The 20,716-nt window shown below is 37.8% G+C and overlaps 1 protein-coding gene across 1 annotated transcript in view; it reads left to right on the top strand.

The window, feature by feature from the left end:
* Positions 1 to 20,716, top strand: part of LOC126195334 (luciferin sulfotransferase-like) — a 70,815-nt gene that overhangs the window by 46,889 nt on the left and 3,210 nt on the right. Inside the window, exons 6-7 of the mRNA XM_049933908.1 lie at positions 4,195 to 4,289; positions 15,818 to 15,999. Coding sequence (XP_049789865.1) covers positions 4,195 to 4,289; positions 15,818 to 15,999 — 277 coding nt within the window. The remainder of the gene's footprint in view (positions 1 to 4,194; positions 4,290 to 15,817; positions 16,000 to 20,716) is intronic.

The following is a 20,716-nucleotide window of genomic DNA, read 5'->3' as shown; positions in this document are numbered from 1 at the left end:
TCCCCAATAAATTGTGGCAGAATGTCGAGCCATTTTGTATGAACCTCAAAGATTAAATTGCATCCTCCTACCATTTTTATCGTTCTGTTCAGATGTTCCACAATACTCGCTTTCATGTGGAAGAATGTTGAGTAGTGGTTTATTCCGCACTGTTCCTTTACCTGCTTGAAATTCTTCTTGTAAAATTAGCGTCTATGGTCTGTTTTAGTTTGTCATGAGACCGTTTCGTCCCAACCTTTCTTGAAGCTTTGAAATATTTTATGTTATTTCATTCATTTGGGCTGTTTTCCCTGCAGCAACTGACGTGTGTAGTTTAAGTATTCGATGATTTCATTCAGGTCATCCTGGTATACAAGGGCTTCTGGATTTTCACGTGGAACCTCTTACAGCTTTTTAATAAAATAAATTTTATTAACATTCAACATCCCTTGTCTTCACGTCTATATATTTCTTTCTCAACGCAGACCCCCTGGCACTGAAGACGTTTCTCCCAAAGAGATATAAATTTCTTGATACCTTCGCTTTAGAATGTTTGACTTTGTTGACAGAGCCACAACTCACCTCTGCCTGCAGAGCTTCATCACTATCGAAGTTAAGTCCTCGACGGTGTTCAAGTTTTGGAAACGTGTGAAAACTGGATGGAGCTAAGTCGGAACTTCACATTTGATGATCGATGACAGTGATCTCAAAGTGTCCCACTGTTGCAGATGACAACTTTCATCAGGGGGCATTGTCAAACTGAAGGAGAGGGTGCTCAATCTGTAGAGGTACTCTTCGAATTCGTGCATTCAGTTTCTCACACACTGAAATAGTTACACATCACTGTGTGACACAGTCCTCTTGCACCAGAGGGTTGAAACTTGCATCAGCGAAATGGGAAAGTCGACTGAGTAATACGTCTGACGTGAATATCTCTGTCATCGTAGAAGAAGGAATAAAAGCTTTGGATCATTACTTTTCATCACACCATCACATGCACTTCAAAGGTAATGCATTCAGTTTTTTATGCAGAATGTCAATTCCTTCAGCTTTGCTAAGTGCACCAGTTGATGCTGATCTAATAATTAGAATGTGATTTTCTACTGTTTGTGCTTTTTAACAGCCTATTTGGGGCGTTCTCTCACCTATGCATTTAAGTCATATACAAGGTTTCAGCATATGATATTTCTTCTGGCAAATATTTTTTGTGGTTCGTTGTTTATAGGACTCTAATAGTCCTGGCCCACTAAACTGGGTGTCAAATCAAACACCTTTTCTCCAACATGTATTGGTGCTTCTTGAACTGTATGTTTTCCCAACATATACGATTAGTCCCAGCTGACCCCAACTGTCTTTTCTGATTGGCTAATATTGTGATGGTTGATGAAGTCAGTGGTAGTATATCCTTCTCCTTTCTTCTTCTCCTTCTTCTTCTTCTTATGCTTTCATCTGCCATGTGTGAGAAATGTTTAATACTTTCTGATAGTGGCTTAACGCTTCAAAGAGAGACTGTGGTGATTCATCTCCCTCAGATTACTCCACAATGTCTAAGAATCGGTGGGCATGTTTTTGCCACTGTAGTCAACATTCTAGAGACTGCTGTATTACATAATTGGTGCTAATTAAATTCTTAAATGGATTCTCCTGTTATGTGAGAACTGTTTGTTGTTAAGCACTGTAATTCTTCCAGCATAACTTATGGTGGGTCAACATTTCCATGGATAAAGCAAATATCTGCGTTGATGCATTGCATATGCGAAACACTTCATCTGTGGATAATATAACTTTGGCTTCACTAAATCGTGAATATTGTAATACAACCACTGGATACAACTCCTGGTCCAATATTGTACTCAACTGACATGTCTGCTGCTGCTGCTGTTGTTTACACTGTAACTAATGCTAAACAACATAATTTCTGCGTCATGTGATGTTGCTGCTGCAGTTACTTCACTTCATCTGCAAGGAAACAAAATAAAAACTATTAGTTAGAGACACACACACACACACACACACACACACACACACACACATATATATATATATATATATATATATATATATATATATATATTAATCATCATTACCAGCGCTGGTACTTACACTGTCTTGCAGCAAGTAGTGTTGCTATAAGCATCAACATCTTTGCTAATGTGTATTATTTGCAGCAGTGGATGTCATTTAAAAAATATTTATATTTTCTATTTGGTTTTGGTATAAAAGTTGGATATGCCGGGCTCTACTGACAGCTTATTGTCAAAATGAACGAGATTATGATCTTTGACGCTACATGCAGGGTTACAGTACACATTGAGTGTATATTGCAAGTTATGACCACTGATGCTTCTGCCTGTGCTTATACAGGCATTAACAGTGAGAACAGGGACTGCACAACTTTGTGTATTCAACACATTGGATTAGCCCAGATGTTACAAAGATTCCTAAATATTATGATGCTTCAGCGGGAGAACTATGGTTTCCAACAAGAAGAAGATCTCCCCCATTGGTATACAGACCTCAAATGAAGAGGGTCATGCATAGATTCTCATTATAAAGGATGAGTGTAAAGGATGAGGATGTGGACAACAATAACATGGATTGTGAAAAATACATTTCTCCTACTTTAATATAACTCTTCTGTGTAATAAATATATTGTCTTTTTGGAGTATGTGTTAAGAATCTCCAAGTAGTTCATTGGTAAATAATTAAAATTCGCAAACAGAACGCAATTTTTTTTCTTGTTCTTAATTGCCCAGAAAATTAAATTGTACAACAGTCAATTTTCAGGTATTCTTATTGCATCAGTAGACAAACTGCAGAACACTGTTAAACATTACACAGCAACTGTACTGCAACTTCTTCGTTAGATGACACCTTGTAGAACTAACTGGCACAGTCTTTTGAGGTTTAATACACTTATAAAGTTCAAACACAAGGTCCATTCTGTAGTTGTATATAGTAGCCTACAAGGAAACATGCAAGTTGCTTGTCGATCTTCTCAGGCCCTGGGTATCCATGACACAGCACCCTCCTCTCCCCACCCAACCGCAAGCCCCCCCCCCCTCCACCCCCCCCCCATCCTCACTCACACACTCTAGTGGAACTGACCTAGGAGATTATAGCTGGATTGCAAGAATAAACATATTCAGAGGATGTGATAGAAGATCATATTATTGGAAGTGCTGTTATGTTGAACCTTTAGAGTGTAAAAGGACGCTTGATAGCTGCATATCATCAGTCTTTTGTGACAGCAGTAAGTGGCAATATGCATTCCTTCAAAATGCTAAACATCCCCAGCTATTAGTGAAGAAGAAGAAAGCAGCCAACAAACGCTTTGGTATGTAGTTGTTATTGAAGAATCTGGACAGCCTTGTTACTGATATTGGCAACATAAACTACACTGAAAATGTCACCCTCCTTAGCAAGAAGAATTTAAATGTACTTACAATCATTACAGAAACTTTTGTGACGACGTTATAGTTGACCAAGAAGCATGGACAGCTGATGAATTGTGTTCAGTGGTGAATCGCGGTTTTGGACTACCCTGGATGCTCATAATTAGCGAGTATGCTGGAGATCTGGGGAGAGGTCTCATTCTCCCAGTGTTCTGCAGAGACACAGTGATGTTAATCCTGGGGTCACAGTGTGGCAAGCCATTCGGTATGACTACAGGTCATGGCTGACAGTGGTTTAATGAACTCTAGCGGCAGAAAAGTACATCACGAGTCTCCTGCGAACTCTAGAGCTACCCCTTATGTACTAGTTTCAACAAGACAGTTCTCGTCCACGCATGACACAAACGTTCATGAACTGTCTGTCTGATGTTGAGGTACTCCTGTAGCTAGCAAGATCCCTCAGATCTGTTCCCAATAGATTATGGATAGGAGCATCTGCAATTCCCAGTGCCATTAAATAGGAATCAAGGACTATTTGCAACAGTTATGGACCAGCTTGCCTCAGGAGAGAATACAAGCGAATCAATACATGCATCCTGAACAGAGGAGGTGCAATGTCACACTCACAAGTGTGCTCATACTGCTGAGTTCTTTATTAGTGTGACTCAATTTTGTAACCATTGAAATCATATACATTTTCAGTCCACGAACTTTCATCTCATTTCTTCCTTCCTTTCTGGGTGCTTCATTTTTTTTTCAGGCAGATTCTATTTTGCTTCGTTCACTACATGTTTTAACTGGCATCTTCTTGTTTTACAGTACCATTTACTCCGTTCTGGGACCATGTACTCGATTTTTGGAAGATGAGAAATGAGCCGAATGTACTGTTCAACACGTATGAAGAAATGAAGAAGGTAAGCACTACGAGTACCTTAAATAACAAATGCGCATCCCATGCACCAATTCTGCAAGGGGGTGTGAATTCCGCTGTGGCTGACAGTTATAAGCTAGGCAGGAAACCGAAAGTTACCATGTGATATTTGCCATTTATTCATAGTGGCATATGATACTAATAATTAGAACCTGACGGCCACTGCCGGTTTGTTATGTACGAGTAAGTGGTGAAAAGTAATGCCTACGAATTTTTGGTGTGAAAACTCTTAAAGCTTCCTGCCGACATACACATTTCTCCCGGTTTGTTGATACCATCATTGTAGAATATTTCACTTAGTTGATGAAGCCACAATTTCACTTCTGCATGCACCACTTTATCACTGTCAAAATGAAGCCCTCGAAGGTGTTTCTAAGTTTTGGAAACAGATAAAACTCGGATAGGGGCCAATCAGGAACGGTATGGTGGACGATCAATGACCATGAACCCAAGCACTAAGACTATTGTAGATTTCACTTCGCTTATGAGTGGTCTGGTATTGTCATATAAAGGGCGAAGGATTTCAATTAGAAGCACGTTTTCTTCACTTAAAAACTCGGTTACAGCTCACTGTTGCTCAATTACTGAAATAATGACGGTATACACGGCCAAGTTATACGCTGTATTTCGGAACCCTCTAATGGTAGAGAGTTGCAACTTGATTCAGAGAAGTGGGAAAGTTGAACGAGTAATATGCAAGACGTGTAATACCTCAGATGATAGTGAGAACAGAACACAAAATTTGGAGGCATTAATTTTCAGTATGTACTCATAAGTTCTGTATGCAATATGCCCTTAACACACTCCAGTTACAGTGTCATAGAATTGTCAAAAGCAAATGTTTTTCCTTTTCTGAAGAAAAGTGTGTTTGATAGTATTACCTTTGGGAGTGTTTTCTTTAGACTAGGGTTATTTTAATGGAGATGAAGCATAAATTGACTTTTGATTTTAGTTATAGCGATAAAAAAATTAGAAGAGCTCTTGTCTTGAGTACGTGTTTTGTACCCTGTTTAATGCCAAATATCTGGTAATGAACCATTACTTAGTGCTTAGTGTAGGCATCCTGTTCTAGAAACGTTTCCATTTTCGGTCTTTAATGTAGTGTACAACAGAGAGTCTAAGTTCTCATTGTTATGATCGTCCTTCTGAAGAGTGGTTTGAAGCAGTTCTTCAAGCTGATCTGTCCAGTGCAAATAACTTGTTTCTCCATTAAACAAACATTTAGTTCGTTAGTTAAGTCTTTCCATGTTCCACGGATCACACGAACGATTCTTTTATCAAAGTGATGTGGAATGAGTCCATTTATAGGTTATGTATACATGATGCAAAACTAGTTGTTTTGCAAGTTACCAGTTATTAAACAGAAATTGGTCCGTTGACCAGAAGGAGTTGTCAAGGAGAAATGATTTTAGCTTAATTAAAACTTGCATTGTTACTTAGCAGACATTTTACAATATTGGGTAAATGATCAAAAATTTTTGTAGCTCCACACCGAATTCCTTTCTTAGTGAGTAACAGATTTAAGAATCGTAATAAACGTCATTTTTCCTCTGGTGTTGTAGGTGTGAATGTCACTATTCTTTTGAAATTGACAAATTTCATTAGCGAATATATATGTATTGTGATGATGCAGTTAAAGCGCCCAGCTCTTTGAAGAGGTGCCTGCGTGACAACTGCAGGTGCACACCATATATTATTCTTACTGCTCGTTATTGTGCAATCAATACTTTCTTTACAACTGATGAGCTAACCCAGAAAATTATTCCACAAGACATTACTGTGAGGAAATATGCAAAACATGTCAGGAGGTGGCAGCATAATTCACCACTTTCTGTGCCAAAGTGAGATTTAATCCAGACCAGTTAACATAATCCTTTCTTACAGTGCTGTAGATATGCACATCACTGTTATTTTTGAATTGGGATGGATTATTAATAACAAATTTCATATATGAATATATGTGCTGTGAAGGTACTGTGAATATCCCGAGTTCCTTAAATAAATGTGTGCAAGGTGATCTTGGGTGGGTTCAAGCTACTATTCTGATTTCACTTCTGATTATACTTCTCTCTTAATGACGAATTGCCCCAAAATATGATGCTGTGTGAAATCAGTGAATGAAAATAGGCATAGTAGGCTAATTTACTGATATGTTTATCACCAAAATTTGCAATAACCCTAATAGCATAAGTAGCTGAACCTAAACGTTTGAGCAGATCATCGATGTGTTTCTTCCAATTCAATCTCTCATCAATGCCCACATTCAGAAATTTTAAGTATTCTCCCCCTAGCAACAGGATGTTCATAGTCTATATTTATCAATGGTGTTATGCCACTTACTGTATGGAATTGTATAATTTCTCAAAATTTAGTGGAAGGCCATTTGCAGAGAACCACTTAATGATATTCTGAAATTCAGCTGAGTCTTGTTTTTTGGGCGTGATTGCTGTACTTGTATCATCAGCAAAAAGAACTAGCTTTGTATCTTCATGAATATAGAGTGGCAAGTCATTAATATACAGGGTGAGTCACTAACTATTGCCACCTAGAACAACTCCAAAATTTTGATAGGAGCTGAAAAGTTTGAGGGTCAAATGTTGCCTGGGACAGTGGAGGCCATAATATGACATTGGTTTTTTTGTTGCTAGGTGGGTTCGCATCAGAGATATCAATGTAACTTTTTTTGTAATGGGGTGCTATAGTTTGGTGTTTTTTTCTGATAGCATCTATCGAGACGAATCCAGTGATGTGTAACCGTAAGGTCTTTGAAGCTCAACGAAGGTCACAAAGGTGGCATGAACGTCCATTTGCAGAAGGTGTTCGAAGTGATGACCATTGGTATCAATGCAGTGCTGCCATCTTCTTATCATGGATTGAGTGTTATTCCTTATCACATCAGCACTTATTGAAGCACATGCTCTGACAATTCTCTCTCGCATATCTTCAGGTGTAGTTAGGACATCTTTATAAACAATGTCTTTCAGGAATCCCCACAAGAAAAAATCCAGAGGCGTCAAGTCTGGCAAACGAGGCACCACGACACATCTCTTCGGCGTCCAATCCAACTCATTTCTAGCCATCAGTGAAAAATGTGCCGGACACTCATCGTGTTGATACAACATTCTGTTCCTGGTTCCTAAAGTTATTTCTTCCAATATCAGACCTAATGTTTCTTGCAAGAATGTGGTGTACTTCCTACCATTAAGATTTCCTTCGATGAAATAGGGACCTATAATTCTGTCCTCCAGAATCCCACACCATACATTCACTGCCCACAGTTTTTGGTGTGCAACTTGCTGCAGCCAACACGGATTTTCAGTTGCCCAATAATGCAAATTAACATTTCTATGGTTCGTGAATATAGCCTCATCAGTAAATAAAATGAAATTAATCAATGTATCAGCCCTCTGAATCTGAAGTTGAGCCCATCGGCAAAATTCAATGTGATGCATGCAATCCGCACCAGTTAATTCTTGGTGGAGACTGATATGGTTAGGATGATAATTATGGCGATGCAGAACACGTACAACATTACTCTGGCTCATGCCAGATTCCATTGCGATTTGACGTGAACTAAGACAAGGATCTCGAACAACATTTGCAAGAGCACCAATTTCCGTTTCCTCGTTAGTAACTTTCCTTTCTGATGTGTTAAAGATCCAGTTGTTGTCAGTGTATCATACACATGTAAGACGTGTAGGGTGAGTACGTTGAGGATATCTTTCAGTGTATAAGTCTCTAGCTCTCACTGAATTTCGTTGGCATTCTCTGTAAATGAGAGGCATATGGACTTGTTTCTCGAAGGAATACATCATTCACATTCACTTTATTCGACAATACTGGCGTTACCATTCCTATTAGTGTTGTATTGTGAAACTGTCAAATTTTGTTTACATGTAAATGGTACATTAGATGGATACACTGTATTCGGAGAATATTTTAGAATATTTACTATTTGCACGATATACGAGAGAGAATTGGCAGAGCATGTGCTTTGGTAAGTGCCAAAGTGATAAGAAGATTGTAGCACTGCAGTGATACGAATGGTCATCACTTCGAACACCTCCTGTAAATGGACGTTCATGCCACTTCTTTGACCTTTGTTGAGCTTCAAAGGCCTTACTGTTACAAGTCATTGGATTTGTATTGATAGCCACTATCAGAAAATAAGTACCAAACTATAGCATACCATATAAAAAACAAAATTGACCTTTGTATTTCTTATGCGACCACACCTAGCAACAAAAAACCAATGTCATATTATAGCCACCATTGTCCCATGCAACATTTGTTCCACAAACTTTTCAGATACTGCCATGTTTTTGGAGTTTTTGTAGGTGGCCATAGTTAGTGAACCATCCTGTATATTAAGAACAATAAGCGACCCAAGACTGAACCCTGTGGGACACCATTCTTGATACCTTCCCAGTTAGAGGACTCTGCTGATTTTTGCAGACAATCTGTACTGCCAATTTTAAAATTCTGCATTCTTCCAATTAGATATGAATTAAAGCATTTGTGCATTGTTCCACTCATACCACAATACTTAAGCTTATCTAGAAGAATTTCATGATTCACACAATCAAAAGCCTTTGAGAGATGACAAAATATCCCAATTGGTGATGTTCAGTTATTCAATGCACTTAATATTTCATCAGTGATAGCATATAATAGCATTTTCTATTGAAAAGCCTGCCTGAAAACCAAATTCACATTTTATTAGTACTTCATTTTTACAGATATGTGATGCTACTCTTGAATACATTACTTTTCCAAGAATTTTGGATAAGATCGTCGGAAGTGAGATTGGGTGGTAGTTGTTAGCATCAGACCTATCCTCTTTTTTATGCAATTGTTTAACAATAGCATATTTCAGTCTATCTGGAAAAATACCCTGTTTCAGTGAGCTACTACATATGCACCTGAAAATCCTACTTATTTGTTGGGACAAGCTTTTAGTACTCTGTTTATTTTTGAGTGAATTTATTATTTTCTTAATTTCAGTAGGAGAGGTGGGCTAAATATGAATTTTATCAAATTGCACAGGTATTGCCTCTTGCATATGCTATATCGCATTTTCTAATGAATAGGTGGATCCTATTTTCTCTACAACACTTAAAAAATGATTATTAAAAATGTTTTCTACAACTGAATTCTTGTTAAACTATTCACTGCATTTGATATAAATACAGTCTTCCTGTGCTCTCAGTTTCCCTGCTTCCCTTTTAACAATATTCTGTTATTAATTTATTATCAGATGTTCTAATTTCAGACAAATGCACATACTTCTGGACTTTTTAATAACTTTTCTTAATACAGTGCTGTAGTTTTTATAATGTTTCACTGTTTTGGGATCATTACTCCTCGTAGCTATAAGATATATTTCTATTTTCTGTTTACAAGATATTTTTATCCCTTTAGTAAGTCATGGCTTTTTACATGATTTCTTACAATTATTTTTCATTGTTTTCTTAGGGAAACTGTTTTCAAATATAATCACAAAGGTATCATGAAAGAGGTTAAATTTTAAATTAGAATCAGGTTCCCTGTACATCTCATCTCAGTCTGTTATGAGCTTTCCCTAAGATCTATAATTGCTAAATCTTTAACTGAATGCACTATTTTGGAGGACTATTTTGCATTACTGTATGGAGCTATATCATATACTGTAACTAGCTATGCATCATGATCAGACAGACCGTTCTTAACTGGAAAAGTTTTTTTTATTAAATTTTTCTTGCCCTAAGAAAACATTATCTATCAGTGTGCTGCTTTCCTGTACCACCTGAATAGAAAAATCAATAACTGACATCAAATTGAAAGAACCAAGTACTACTTCAAGGTTAAGCTTTCTGTCAGACTTTCAGAAAATGTACATGGAAATCCCAACAAACAACAATTTGCTTTCCTCCATCTGACAGATAGCACAACAAACAATCCAAGTTTTTCAAAAATAGTTGAAAATTTTCCAGTGGGGATTTATACACTGCTACTTATAAAAGTGCCTCTGTTTAGTTTAAGATCACATGCACATGCTTCTATATGTTGCTCTACACAAAAAATTTGAATTTCGAAATTTTGCACACTATTACAGATTTGAACATATATGGTAACTCCTCTCTCTCCATAGTGTCTCTACTTACATGTGCTGAAAGCTTATATCCACCTAAATTTACCATTTCTATACATTTGACTATATGATGTTCAGACAAGCATAGTACATCTATTCCACCCTCAGTTTTTAAATCTTCTAAAGAAACAAGAAGTTCATCAACTCTATTTTTTAATCCCCTGATATTCTGATGCAATATACTAACATTATTTTTCACTGTGTTTTTATGAGAATCTTGTGACAGCTGATCTAGTTCCATATTGACCCTCTTGACAGAGCTGTCCTATTGGGGCTGATCATACTGCATGAAAGCAGTAACCAAGCCAACATTTGTATGGTTCGTTGCAGATGCTATTTTTACCAGGTTACACTCAATATTGTAACGCTGATCCCTATCAATATTGTTTCCCACTCCATCCACTACCAGAACATGATCCTGCTTTGTAAAACCCTTGCACAATGATCCTACATCCTCTATCACTTGGCTAAGACATACACTGGGCTTGAAAATACTTGTGACCTGGTACCTGTCAATTTTTCCTGCAGGATCTAGCCCACACCTCTTCCATAGCTTCTACCTAACATCAGAGCTTTCCTCCTAATTACTACTTTTTTTGAAACAGTTGGTTTCCTAGTGAAAGTCTGTTGATTGCTGATTACGCTTACATCTACTTGAGCCTCTTCCTTACTTGGCTAAGGTAGCAAGGCAAATCTATTGCTTGTGCCGATGCTGAAACTGTCAGATAATATTCTCTCTCTGTGGCCCCTGTTCCTTGCTACCACTTTCCACCTGTCTTCACCCTTCTTCCCCCTTGACCTCATCAGTTCCTCCCTAACACTATTCAGTTCAGCCTGAAGGGCTCTTTCCTTCCCATTCCGCTATTTTCCTATCCCTTGAACATAATCTGCAATACCATGGAAGAGATCCATTTACTTCCCCAATGCCCATGATACTATATTCACCCCAATGTGACCATCTGCCACAACAGCTGGACAGAAGCCTAGGACTGACTCTTCCATGGCAGCTCAAACATTCTCACTCATGGTTTTTTGCAATATTTTTACAAAATTTCTGTAGGCAATAACAGTAATATTCTATTAACTACAGGCCACAAGAGTCACTAAAGTTATGTGGAACACTTGTATACGTGTATACTATTAATACAACAAGGTAATGCACTTAAACTAACGTCAAAAATCAAAACTTATATACCTTAAAAATTAGGCCTAAGATCGTGTATGTGCAATATGTACCTTACGTGTTTTGAAAGGAAATAAAAGATAGAACTTAAAACCTTTAATTGCCTGAGTAGATACGACACTACTAAATATATGTGTTATAAAAACAACCTAAATTCTTCACTTAATACTTAAAGAAATGTCTTAAATTTGTATGTAAACCTATGTGCAAAGTACTTGGAAACTGGCCCTTAGGCTATTTTTTTGTTTTTTCGAGAAATACTTTGAAAAGAGTGAAACATTCAATAGATTATATGAAACAGACTCTAAATTACATACAGTGTAATATTACTTGACAGTTATTATAGAATTAATTACTTATCTTCATGAGCTCAGTACCCAAGCATGTGTGATCTGCACCAGGGCTGAACTTAATTATTTGAGTATCTCAGTAATATCCTTCTTCCACTTCCAATTTTCTTCAATATATATACCCAAAAATTTGGAGCATTATAACCTATTTACTGACTCCTCCTCAAGTGCTATATCACTTGTTGGTATCATTTTTGTACATAATTGAATGCAGTGTCTTACTCAAAATTGAGAGAGAGTTCATTTACTGAGAACCACTTGATAAGTCTTTATAAAATGTCATTAACAACCTCTTCTGTTGCTTCCTCTCTAATTGGATTTATTATAACACTACTATTGTCTGTAAAAAGTACCCATTCTGCTTGATAAATGTTATTTGGAAGTTCATTCACATATATAATTAATAAGAGTGTACCTAAAATTCAACCCTATGGGACCCCCTTTGTGATTTCTCCCCAGTCATTATAGTTTTCTAACTTTCTAACATTGTCGGCATGATTCACCACAACTTTTCGCATTTTGTTTATTAAGTGTGATTCAAACCAGCTGCATGTAAAGACAGTAATTCCATAAAACCTGTGTTTTTCTAAGATTTTAATCTACACAATCGAACATTTTGGAAACATAACAAAAAATTCCAAATGGCGATAATTTATTATTTAAGGCTTGCAATATTTGGTGGGTGAATGTCTAAATAGCATCCTCAGTTGAATAACTCTTCTGGAATCCAAACTGTGTTACACTAAGTAAACTGTTTCTACTTAAAAATGTGAACACTCTGGAGTACATTACTTTTTCCAATATTTTAGGAAAAATATGTCAGTAAGAAAATTTGATGGTAATGATTTAAATATTTTATGTCACCTTCCTTGTATAGAGGTTTAACAGTTGGATATTTTAACCTGTTTGGAAAAATTCCCTGGGCCAATGATACATTGTTTATGTTACTAGAATCATTACATATTAAATTAGAAATTTTTTTCAGAATTTTGTTTAAAATTCCATCAACATTATATGAGACTTTATTTTTGAGACTTCTGATGATTTAGTTAACACCAGTGAACGATGTTGGTGCTACTTATAGTTGCTTAACGTTTTGCAGAATGGCACTTTTAATACATTATCTTGTTTCTTAAACTGAAAAATTTCATACTATTTTTGCTGGTACTTTTAGAAGGAGATTATTAAAAGTACTCACAACTTCTGAATTATCAGTTTAATTGTCATGGAATGTTAGACTGGCTGTTCTGTCTCCTGGTCTACAGTATCTCAAATAGTTTTAATCTAATTATCTGCATTATTAATTTAGCTCAGGATGCACCTCATTTGCTGTACATAATTCTGAGCATCATTCAAAAGTGTGTAAAATATTTCTTTAACGTTTTTTAATTCACACTTTCAGAAAAATCATTTCACAAATGACTTGACCAATTTTCAGTTTTTGTTTTGTTTTTGAGTTCTGTTCAGAAAGCATGATGTTACTGACACTTCATTTGATTTTATGTGTCTTCTGATGTCAGAATCTGCTAAATTTAGTACTTGATTCGGAACAAGCCTTTATGACAGTTAAATATCGTACTAATGTAACTTTTTATGCGTCAAATAGGTAGACCTTGAAGACACGAACGTTTTCACACTTCATTCCCATAGCTAGCAACTGCTGTTCATGAAATGTTTCTATTTCCCTCAAATCGCTACTACGTTTTTCTTAATGACCTTGATTACTTTCAACCAGTTATACTTTTTTATGCAAAACTAAACTTCAGGCTGGTAAATTTGAATGCCCATTTGCCGATTTTACACTCTACATTTGGCTATGAAAATTGTGCAATTTATAGGAAATCCTACTTTCACTCTGCTGAAAGATCTTACCAAACATTAAAGTTCCATATTCAGTCAGAAATGCCATCAGATTTTTAAACTTCCATTTCAAAAAGGTTGATACAAGTTTGCAATAACTTCAACATAATTTAAAAATTATTTTATCTTTGTCTTTTCAGTAAGCTAAAATCCCGATACTCATTTGTACAAAGTCACTGCCTCAGTTTATTAGCAGAATTTCTAGAATAGGTGAAATACAAGAGTTGTGACAAGAGGGGGCAAAATCTTCTACGGCAAATAGTGCAACCTCTCGTTTAGATGAAACCAAAGCAATAATTTATTTTCTGCAATAGCACTGTTAAATTTACTTGCACTTCGTGTGTGTGTGTGTGTGTGTGTGTGTGTGTGTGTGTGTGTGTGTGTGTGTGTGTGTGTGTGCTTGTGTGCTTGTTTGTTTCTACGTTTCTACACACAATCATACACAATATTTACAAAGGAATTATGTATTTCACAATCGGTCAAGCGTTCTGTACGAATAAATAAAGTAAATTTTGAATTTCGTCGAACCAGGCAGTGCATAGGAAGCGGTCCTAAACTTCATTGTGGCCTGTTCCCTGGTATTTTCACAAAATCGAACACACTCACTCCTGAGAGACAGCACCCGTAAGTGTAATATTGTGGAACACTCTTCTATTAATTTAATAAGAAAGTGTCACAATGTTTGCAGATACCAAAATGTAAATAATTACACTAAGTTCACAATTCCACAATTTACGCACTACACTCAGTGAGCAGATGTATTGTAACAGTACATCTTTCATGTCATGCAGTCCTTAAGGCATTAACCACCGATATGTCATTGACTGATATTTTGTTATAACAAATAATACCAAAACCGGCGCGTTTCTGATAAATACTCAATATGGTGTAACCTAGAAATGGACTTCTTTCATAACAAGCAACTTATAACACGAAAATAATTAAATATGAAAATATTTTAACCACGAATGAGACGTTTATCATAATTTGATTGCAACAAATCTTACCACAAACTTCGCGTTTCCGAGAGACGCCCAAAGTGCTGGTGCTCTGAAACACCACGTATCCATAGGTCATAGGTTATAACGTAAACGCACCAAACGTAGATTTCAACTGCAAAACGATAGAATCCAATAAAGCGTCTGGTAAGTTCTGATTCCGATGCAAAAGGCGAGCTTTTATCTCGCTGGCGATGTTACTGTTCATGACACACAAATCTGACATGTCTTATTCAGTATTTCATGCTTCGGAATGGCTCATGGAATGTGAAATTCAATGTTTTAAGGTAAGAAAACTCGATCAAATCCACGTCCACAGCCGCTTTCAAGTCCTCTCATTAAACAAGCATCTGCTTTTGCTAAGGCGAGAACAATACCTAGCACCGAATGTGTTCACCAATTTTTACGTTATACCTCGATGATTGTCGTTTTGAAATTTTGTCATCTTTTCAGTGGCTTCAGTGGTAATTGTTGTTAGCCATGAATGCAGTAATTCGTAATACAAAAAGCTAAATGCTAATTTTGTATGCCAGCAGGGCTGCCAGACTTTCATCAAATATTGGTTTCTGATTCCCCAGTTCATGAAAATGTTCATAGTAACTAGGCTAGCCACTGTAGAAATTTCATATGTATATTACATTCTGAAGACTTATTAATAAATAAACACAACTTATATATCTAAAATTGTTTGGCGCTGCTGTTATGTGCTCTACAAGAGAAACTGCTAGGAAATGACACGGGAGCATTACCCTATAGACAGTCAACGTACTACAAAAATACATGTCATCTTCGTTACACAACTTAACTGAAGTAAAGTGGGGTACGTCACAGTCATTGGTAATTCGAAACTGATGTCGTAATCTACCAGTTTTTGTGTTCACTGTTTAATATTACGAACTAAAAACCTTCCTTATGTGTATGTTAATTTGGTTCTACATTTGCTTGGAATATTTTGAAAATTCTACTGACAGTAGTACGTTTCGTTTCCAGGATCTTCCGAGGGTGATCAGGAGAACCGCGAAGTTCTTGGGAAAGAATGTGACTGACGAACAGATGGAACAACTCTGTGAGCATCTCAGCTTCTCCAGCATGAAGAACAACCCCGCTGTCAACCAGCAAGGGTACATTGCCAACATCCGTCAGCGGAATGGCCTCGGTGAATTACCGAAAAAGTATGTATTTACATGTAGATCTTACGAAATAGGGCACTATCACGTATGCACTCTCGCTGCGAATACAATTCAGTAAAATTCTTTTTTTTTTTGCCGTACAGTTTTGCTCAAAGTTGGTGAGCTTCTGGAGAGTATTATTGACAGTTAGTTTCGTGGTACAATTCTCGAGTGACTTTTTAAAATCTTTGTTGAAAAATTCGTATTCTCGTCCCTCCCTGTCCCCTCCCAACCCCGCCGCGCCTCTCCACTGCCCGTCATACGAATGAGATGGTAGCAGATTACTGCTCTTCAGCGAACCGTAACTAAATATTAAGCTGCAGGACGAGACAGTCAAACGGCAAAACAAACAAAAGTTCCAACAAACTTGAGATTTAAACAACTTTTGGACACAAGATGCATAGGATGACCTTAACGTACCACACTCGCTACCAATGCAAAAGTGTATTGCACAGTGTGACTAAAAAAGTTACCGAGTTAATAATTACTTTACAAAATTACGGTCAAGAAAATATACTTGAACTGAAAGATATTCTCAGCAGATTCAAATAAGAAAAGCGTCCATGGTATTTGTTAACAATTATTTAGCTCTGTGGGAGCAATATCATATTCTTACAATGTTTATGACAACGAGTTTTTGTCGTAATTGTGGACTTTTGAAAAACTGTTATACATTCAAACTTGTGAGTTAAATTTACTTGAATAGAGGAAACAGGAAACTCGTTATGCTAAATAACAGTTTAAAGGCAATTAACGTGAGTTACTCTATTTTCCAAGAAGGCAACACATATATTGAAATATGGCCTGAGGTTCCTGAAAGTTCTGAAAAATGGTTAACAAACGTAAGAACTGGCTTGAGTATGCAGATACGGAGATGCTGCTGTTGTGGTGAGGTCGCTGAAGAGTGATGTCTTCAAGCCTCAGTTTTTGTAACCACTGTCGCAACAAGCCTTGGTGCTCCCTGACGTCATTATGCTCTTGGTAGCAACACCGAACATTGTCATCAATTTTAGTTTCGAAAATCTTGCATTCCGTAGCCAAAATAACAGATACGACTTTTTCCCATCATCTGCTCCTGCCACTTCCGATATTAGAGCTGTTTACATTAATTCTGAATTCTCATTGTTACTAATTGGAGGATGGATCTTGACTCACCTTCACAACCTCTGCTTACCTATCCGCACTTCTCTTTTCCACCGCTTGCAAATGACTCAGAATTACAAGATCAACTTGTGCGCTGAAAGCTAAAATACAAGTGGATGTCCTTCAAAACTGCATTTCTTATTATGTTACTGATCTAAAACTTTAAAACCTGAGATGGCTTCACTCAATTTCTTTTAGAAAATGAGAATTATTGATAAGCTTAAAAGTATTACCATTTATTACATTACATATGTTCATTCAGACAGGCGTGACGTCGCTTTCTGGATGTCATAGCTTCCGCCCGGTACGAGCCTACCGTTGATATGAGAAATTTCTAGCACAAATCTTGTTTTGTAAACTACGAAAAATTTAGAACATGAATTTAGTTACGTTACACGTTGTCACCCGACGGCAGACAGTTTTATTTAGGAGGTGTCACTATCGGACTGCCAATACCGCCGCTCAGCACCACGTGCGGCAGAGGCGCGTACGGGCGTTCGAGCGCATCGCAACTGTGAGGATTTTGAGGTGGCACAATATCTGTGGGAAGATTGTTATGCTAAACAAGAAGCCCACATTTGTATTAGTTTCTGAATACCGCATTGTAATTAAGTACCCACACTCTGGATAGAATTCGGGAGAAGGGGAATTTTGACACAACTTGACTAGAAGAAAGAATTGGTTGGTAGGACATGTTCTGAGGCATCAAGGGATCACTGCAGGGACGCGTGGAAGGTAAAATTCGTAGAGGGAGACCAAGAGATGAATAAGCCTAGCAGATTGAGAAGGATGTAGGTTGCAGTAGTTAATCAGAGTTCAACAGGTTTGCACACGATAGAGTAGCATTGAGAGCTGCATCAAATCAGTCTCTGGACTGAAGATCACAAGAACAACAACCTAGATTCTATCCACCAACTGTTAATTTACAGACCGAGTAATGATTGCACCATCTTCTGCATATTATAGACTTGTGCGTACGTTGAAATGAACACTGTCTTTTGCCTATTGTCGCCGGCCGGGGTGGCCGAGCGGTTCTAGGCGCTACAGTCTGGAACCGCGCGACCGCTGCGGTCGCAGGTTCGAATCCTGCCTCGGGCATGGGCGTGTGTGATGTTCTTAGGTTAGTTAGGTTTAAGTAGTTCTAAGTTCTAGGGGACTGATGACCTCAGATGTTAAGTCCCATAGTGCTGAGAGCCATTTGAACCATTTTTGCCTGTTGTCCACTTGTGCCTTTGTAGCGTGATTTTTCCAATTGTTAAATTTTGTCAGTTCCAGTTACTGGATGTACAGTTAGGTGATAAAAGCCATGGGATAGCGATATGCATACATACAAATGGCGGTAGCATCGCGTACCGCAAGGTATAAAAGGGCAGTGCGTTGGCGGAGCTGCCATTTATACTTTGGTGAATCGTGTGGAAAAGTTCCAGACGTGATAATGGCCGCAAGACGGGAATTAACAGTTTCTGAAGGCGAAATGGTAGTTGGACCTACACGCATGGGACATTCCATTTCGTAAATCGTTACAGAATTCAATATTCCGAGATCCACAGGGTCACGAATGTGTCAAGAATACAAAATTTCAGGTATTACCGCTCACTATGGACAATGCAGTGGCCGACTGCTTCCACTTAACGACCGGAGCAGCGGCGTTTGCGTAGAGTTGTCATTGCTAACAGACAAGCAACACTGCATGATACAACTGCAGAAAATAATGTGGGACGTGCGACGAGCGTATCATTTAGAGCAGTGCGGCGAAATGGGGCGTTAATGGGGTATGGCAACAGATGACATCGCCTGCAGCGTTTCTCCTGGGCTCGTGACCACATCGGTTGGACGGTAGACGACTGGATAACTGTGTCCTTGTCAGATGAGTTTCGTCTGCAGTTCGTAAGAGCACGAAGACACGCACCCAAGCTGTCAACAGGGCACTGTGTAACTTGGTGGTGGGTCCGTGATGGTGTGGACTGTGTTTACATGGAATGGACTGGGTCCTTTGGTCTAAATGAACAGATAATTGACTGGCAATGGTTATGTTTGGCTACTTGAAGACCATTTGCAGCCATTCATGGACTTCATGTTCCCAAACAGCGATGGACTTTGTATTAATGACAATACACCATCTCACCAGGCCGTAGGTGTTCGCGATTGGTTTGGAGAACATTCTGGACAATTCGAGCGACTGATTTGGCCATGTAGATCAACATGAATCCTATCGAAGATTTATTGGACATGATTGGGAGGTCAGTTTGTGCCAAAATCCTCCACTGGCAACACTTACGCAATCTTGGACGTCTATAGAGGCAGCACAGCTCATTATCTCTGGAAGAATTTCCAACGATTTATCAACTGCATGCCACATCGAGCTGCTGCAGTACGGCGGGAAAAGGAAGTCCTACACGATATTAGGAGATATACCATGACTTTTGTCACGTCAGCGCAAGGTTTGCAAAATATGTTTTTTCGGGTAAACCATACATGTTTCACCACCTCTGAGCCACAATCAGCAGGTTTTCTTAATTCAAATCTGTGAAATGTGAACGTATTTTAAGCAATAGCTAAGCTACGAAAATTAGATCTAAAGGTGCTATTGGTTTGTTTCTGCCATTACCTTAATTTTTTCACTAAACAGTTGTGCAGCTCCATTTTTTCATTATCTTGTACTAGCCGCATGTCATCTGCAATCAAATGGTGTTATCGCCGAGTTAAAACACAAATTCATGTTTAAACGTAATTTTGTTGTATCAAGATGTGTTACACACATGGAGAGTGTAGGAGGTATATGTGCAGATACTTTTGTTCGTGACTGTGGATGGTGTACTGAACAATATTACATCAGTATTTACGTACTTTGCAGACTAATAATCTACGGCTATTATAAGTTATATGTACCTCCACGTACATGTTGCAAGAGCGAGCCATTGATGTTTATTTTCCTCTGAGCAGCAGATCAGGTGTTGATGTGTGGAAGCCTGGACGCAAAACGTTTAGTCTGTACTGACAGGCATAGTCCACTTAATGGTGTAGTTATGGGCATACAGAAAACATCAGGTCGTAAAGTTTGTAACACGTTTGTGGTAAGACTGTTCGACACAGACAAGAAACAGCCATCACATTGATTTGTGTTCATATTAAGGTAGTACATTTATTAATATCTGCACTTATATACATTACATACCGTATTTGCTATTACTTATATTTTGCTGTGAAATGTTCTTTGTCTTTTGCATTCTCATGAGTTATTGAGAACCCTAAGCAAATACAAATTTACAAATATTGTACTAAATTTTTGTTTGTAACGAAAGCTTTTCGCTTCACCACAACGCAGTAGGCGTTCACTTGCTCACGAGTGAGCTTGGAGCCAAATTCGTATTTTGATTATATCTCTCTTTCTTTTGTATGTGTGTGTGTGTGTGTGTGTGTGTGTGTGTATGTGTGTGTGTGTGTGTGTGTGTGTGTGGCGTTTCTTTTGTGTGTGTATTGTCTTTGCTGTGAAGTTCCTTTAATGTGTTAAATAGTGTGCCTTTGCACATTGTAGTGTACTCATGTATATCCTGGTTTCCTTCTGGCATTGCCTTCT

This window comes from Schistocerca nitens, chromosome 7, assembly GCF_023898315.1.
Source record: "Schistocerca nitens isolate TAMUIC-IGC-003100 chromosome 7, iqSchNite1.1, whole genome shotgun sequence".
NCBI classification, from domain to species: domain Eukaryota; kingdom Metazoa; phylum Arthropoda; class Insecta; order Orthoptera; family Acrididae; genus Schistocerca; species Schistocerca nitens.
Note: the sequence above shows the minus strand (reverse complement) of the source record. Positions and strands in the feature narration are given on the sequence as shown.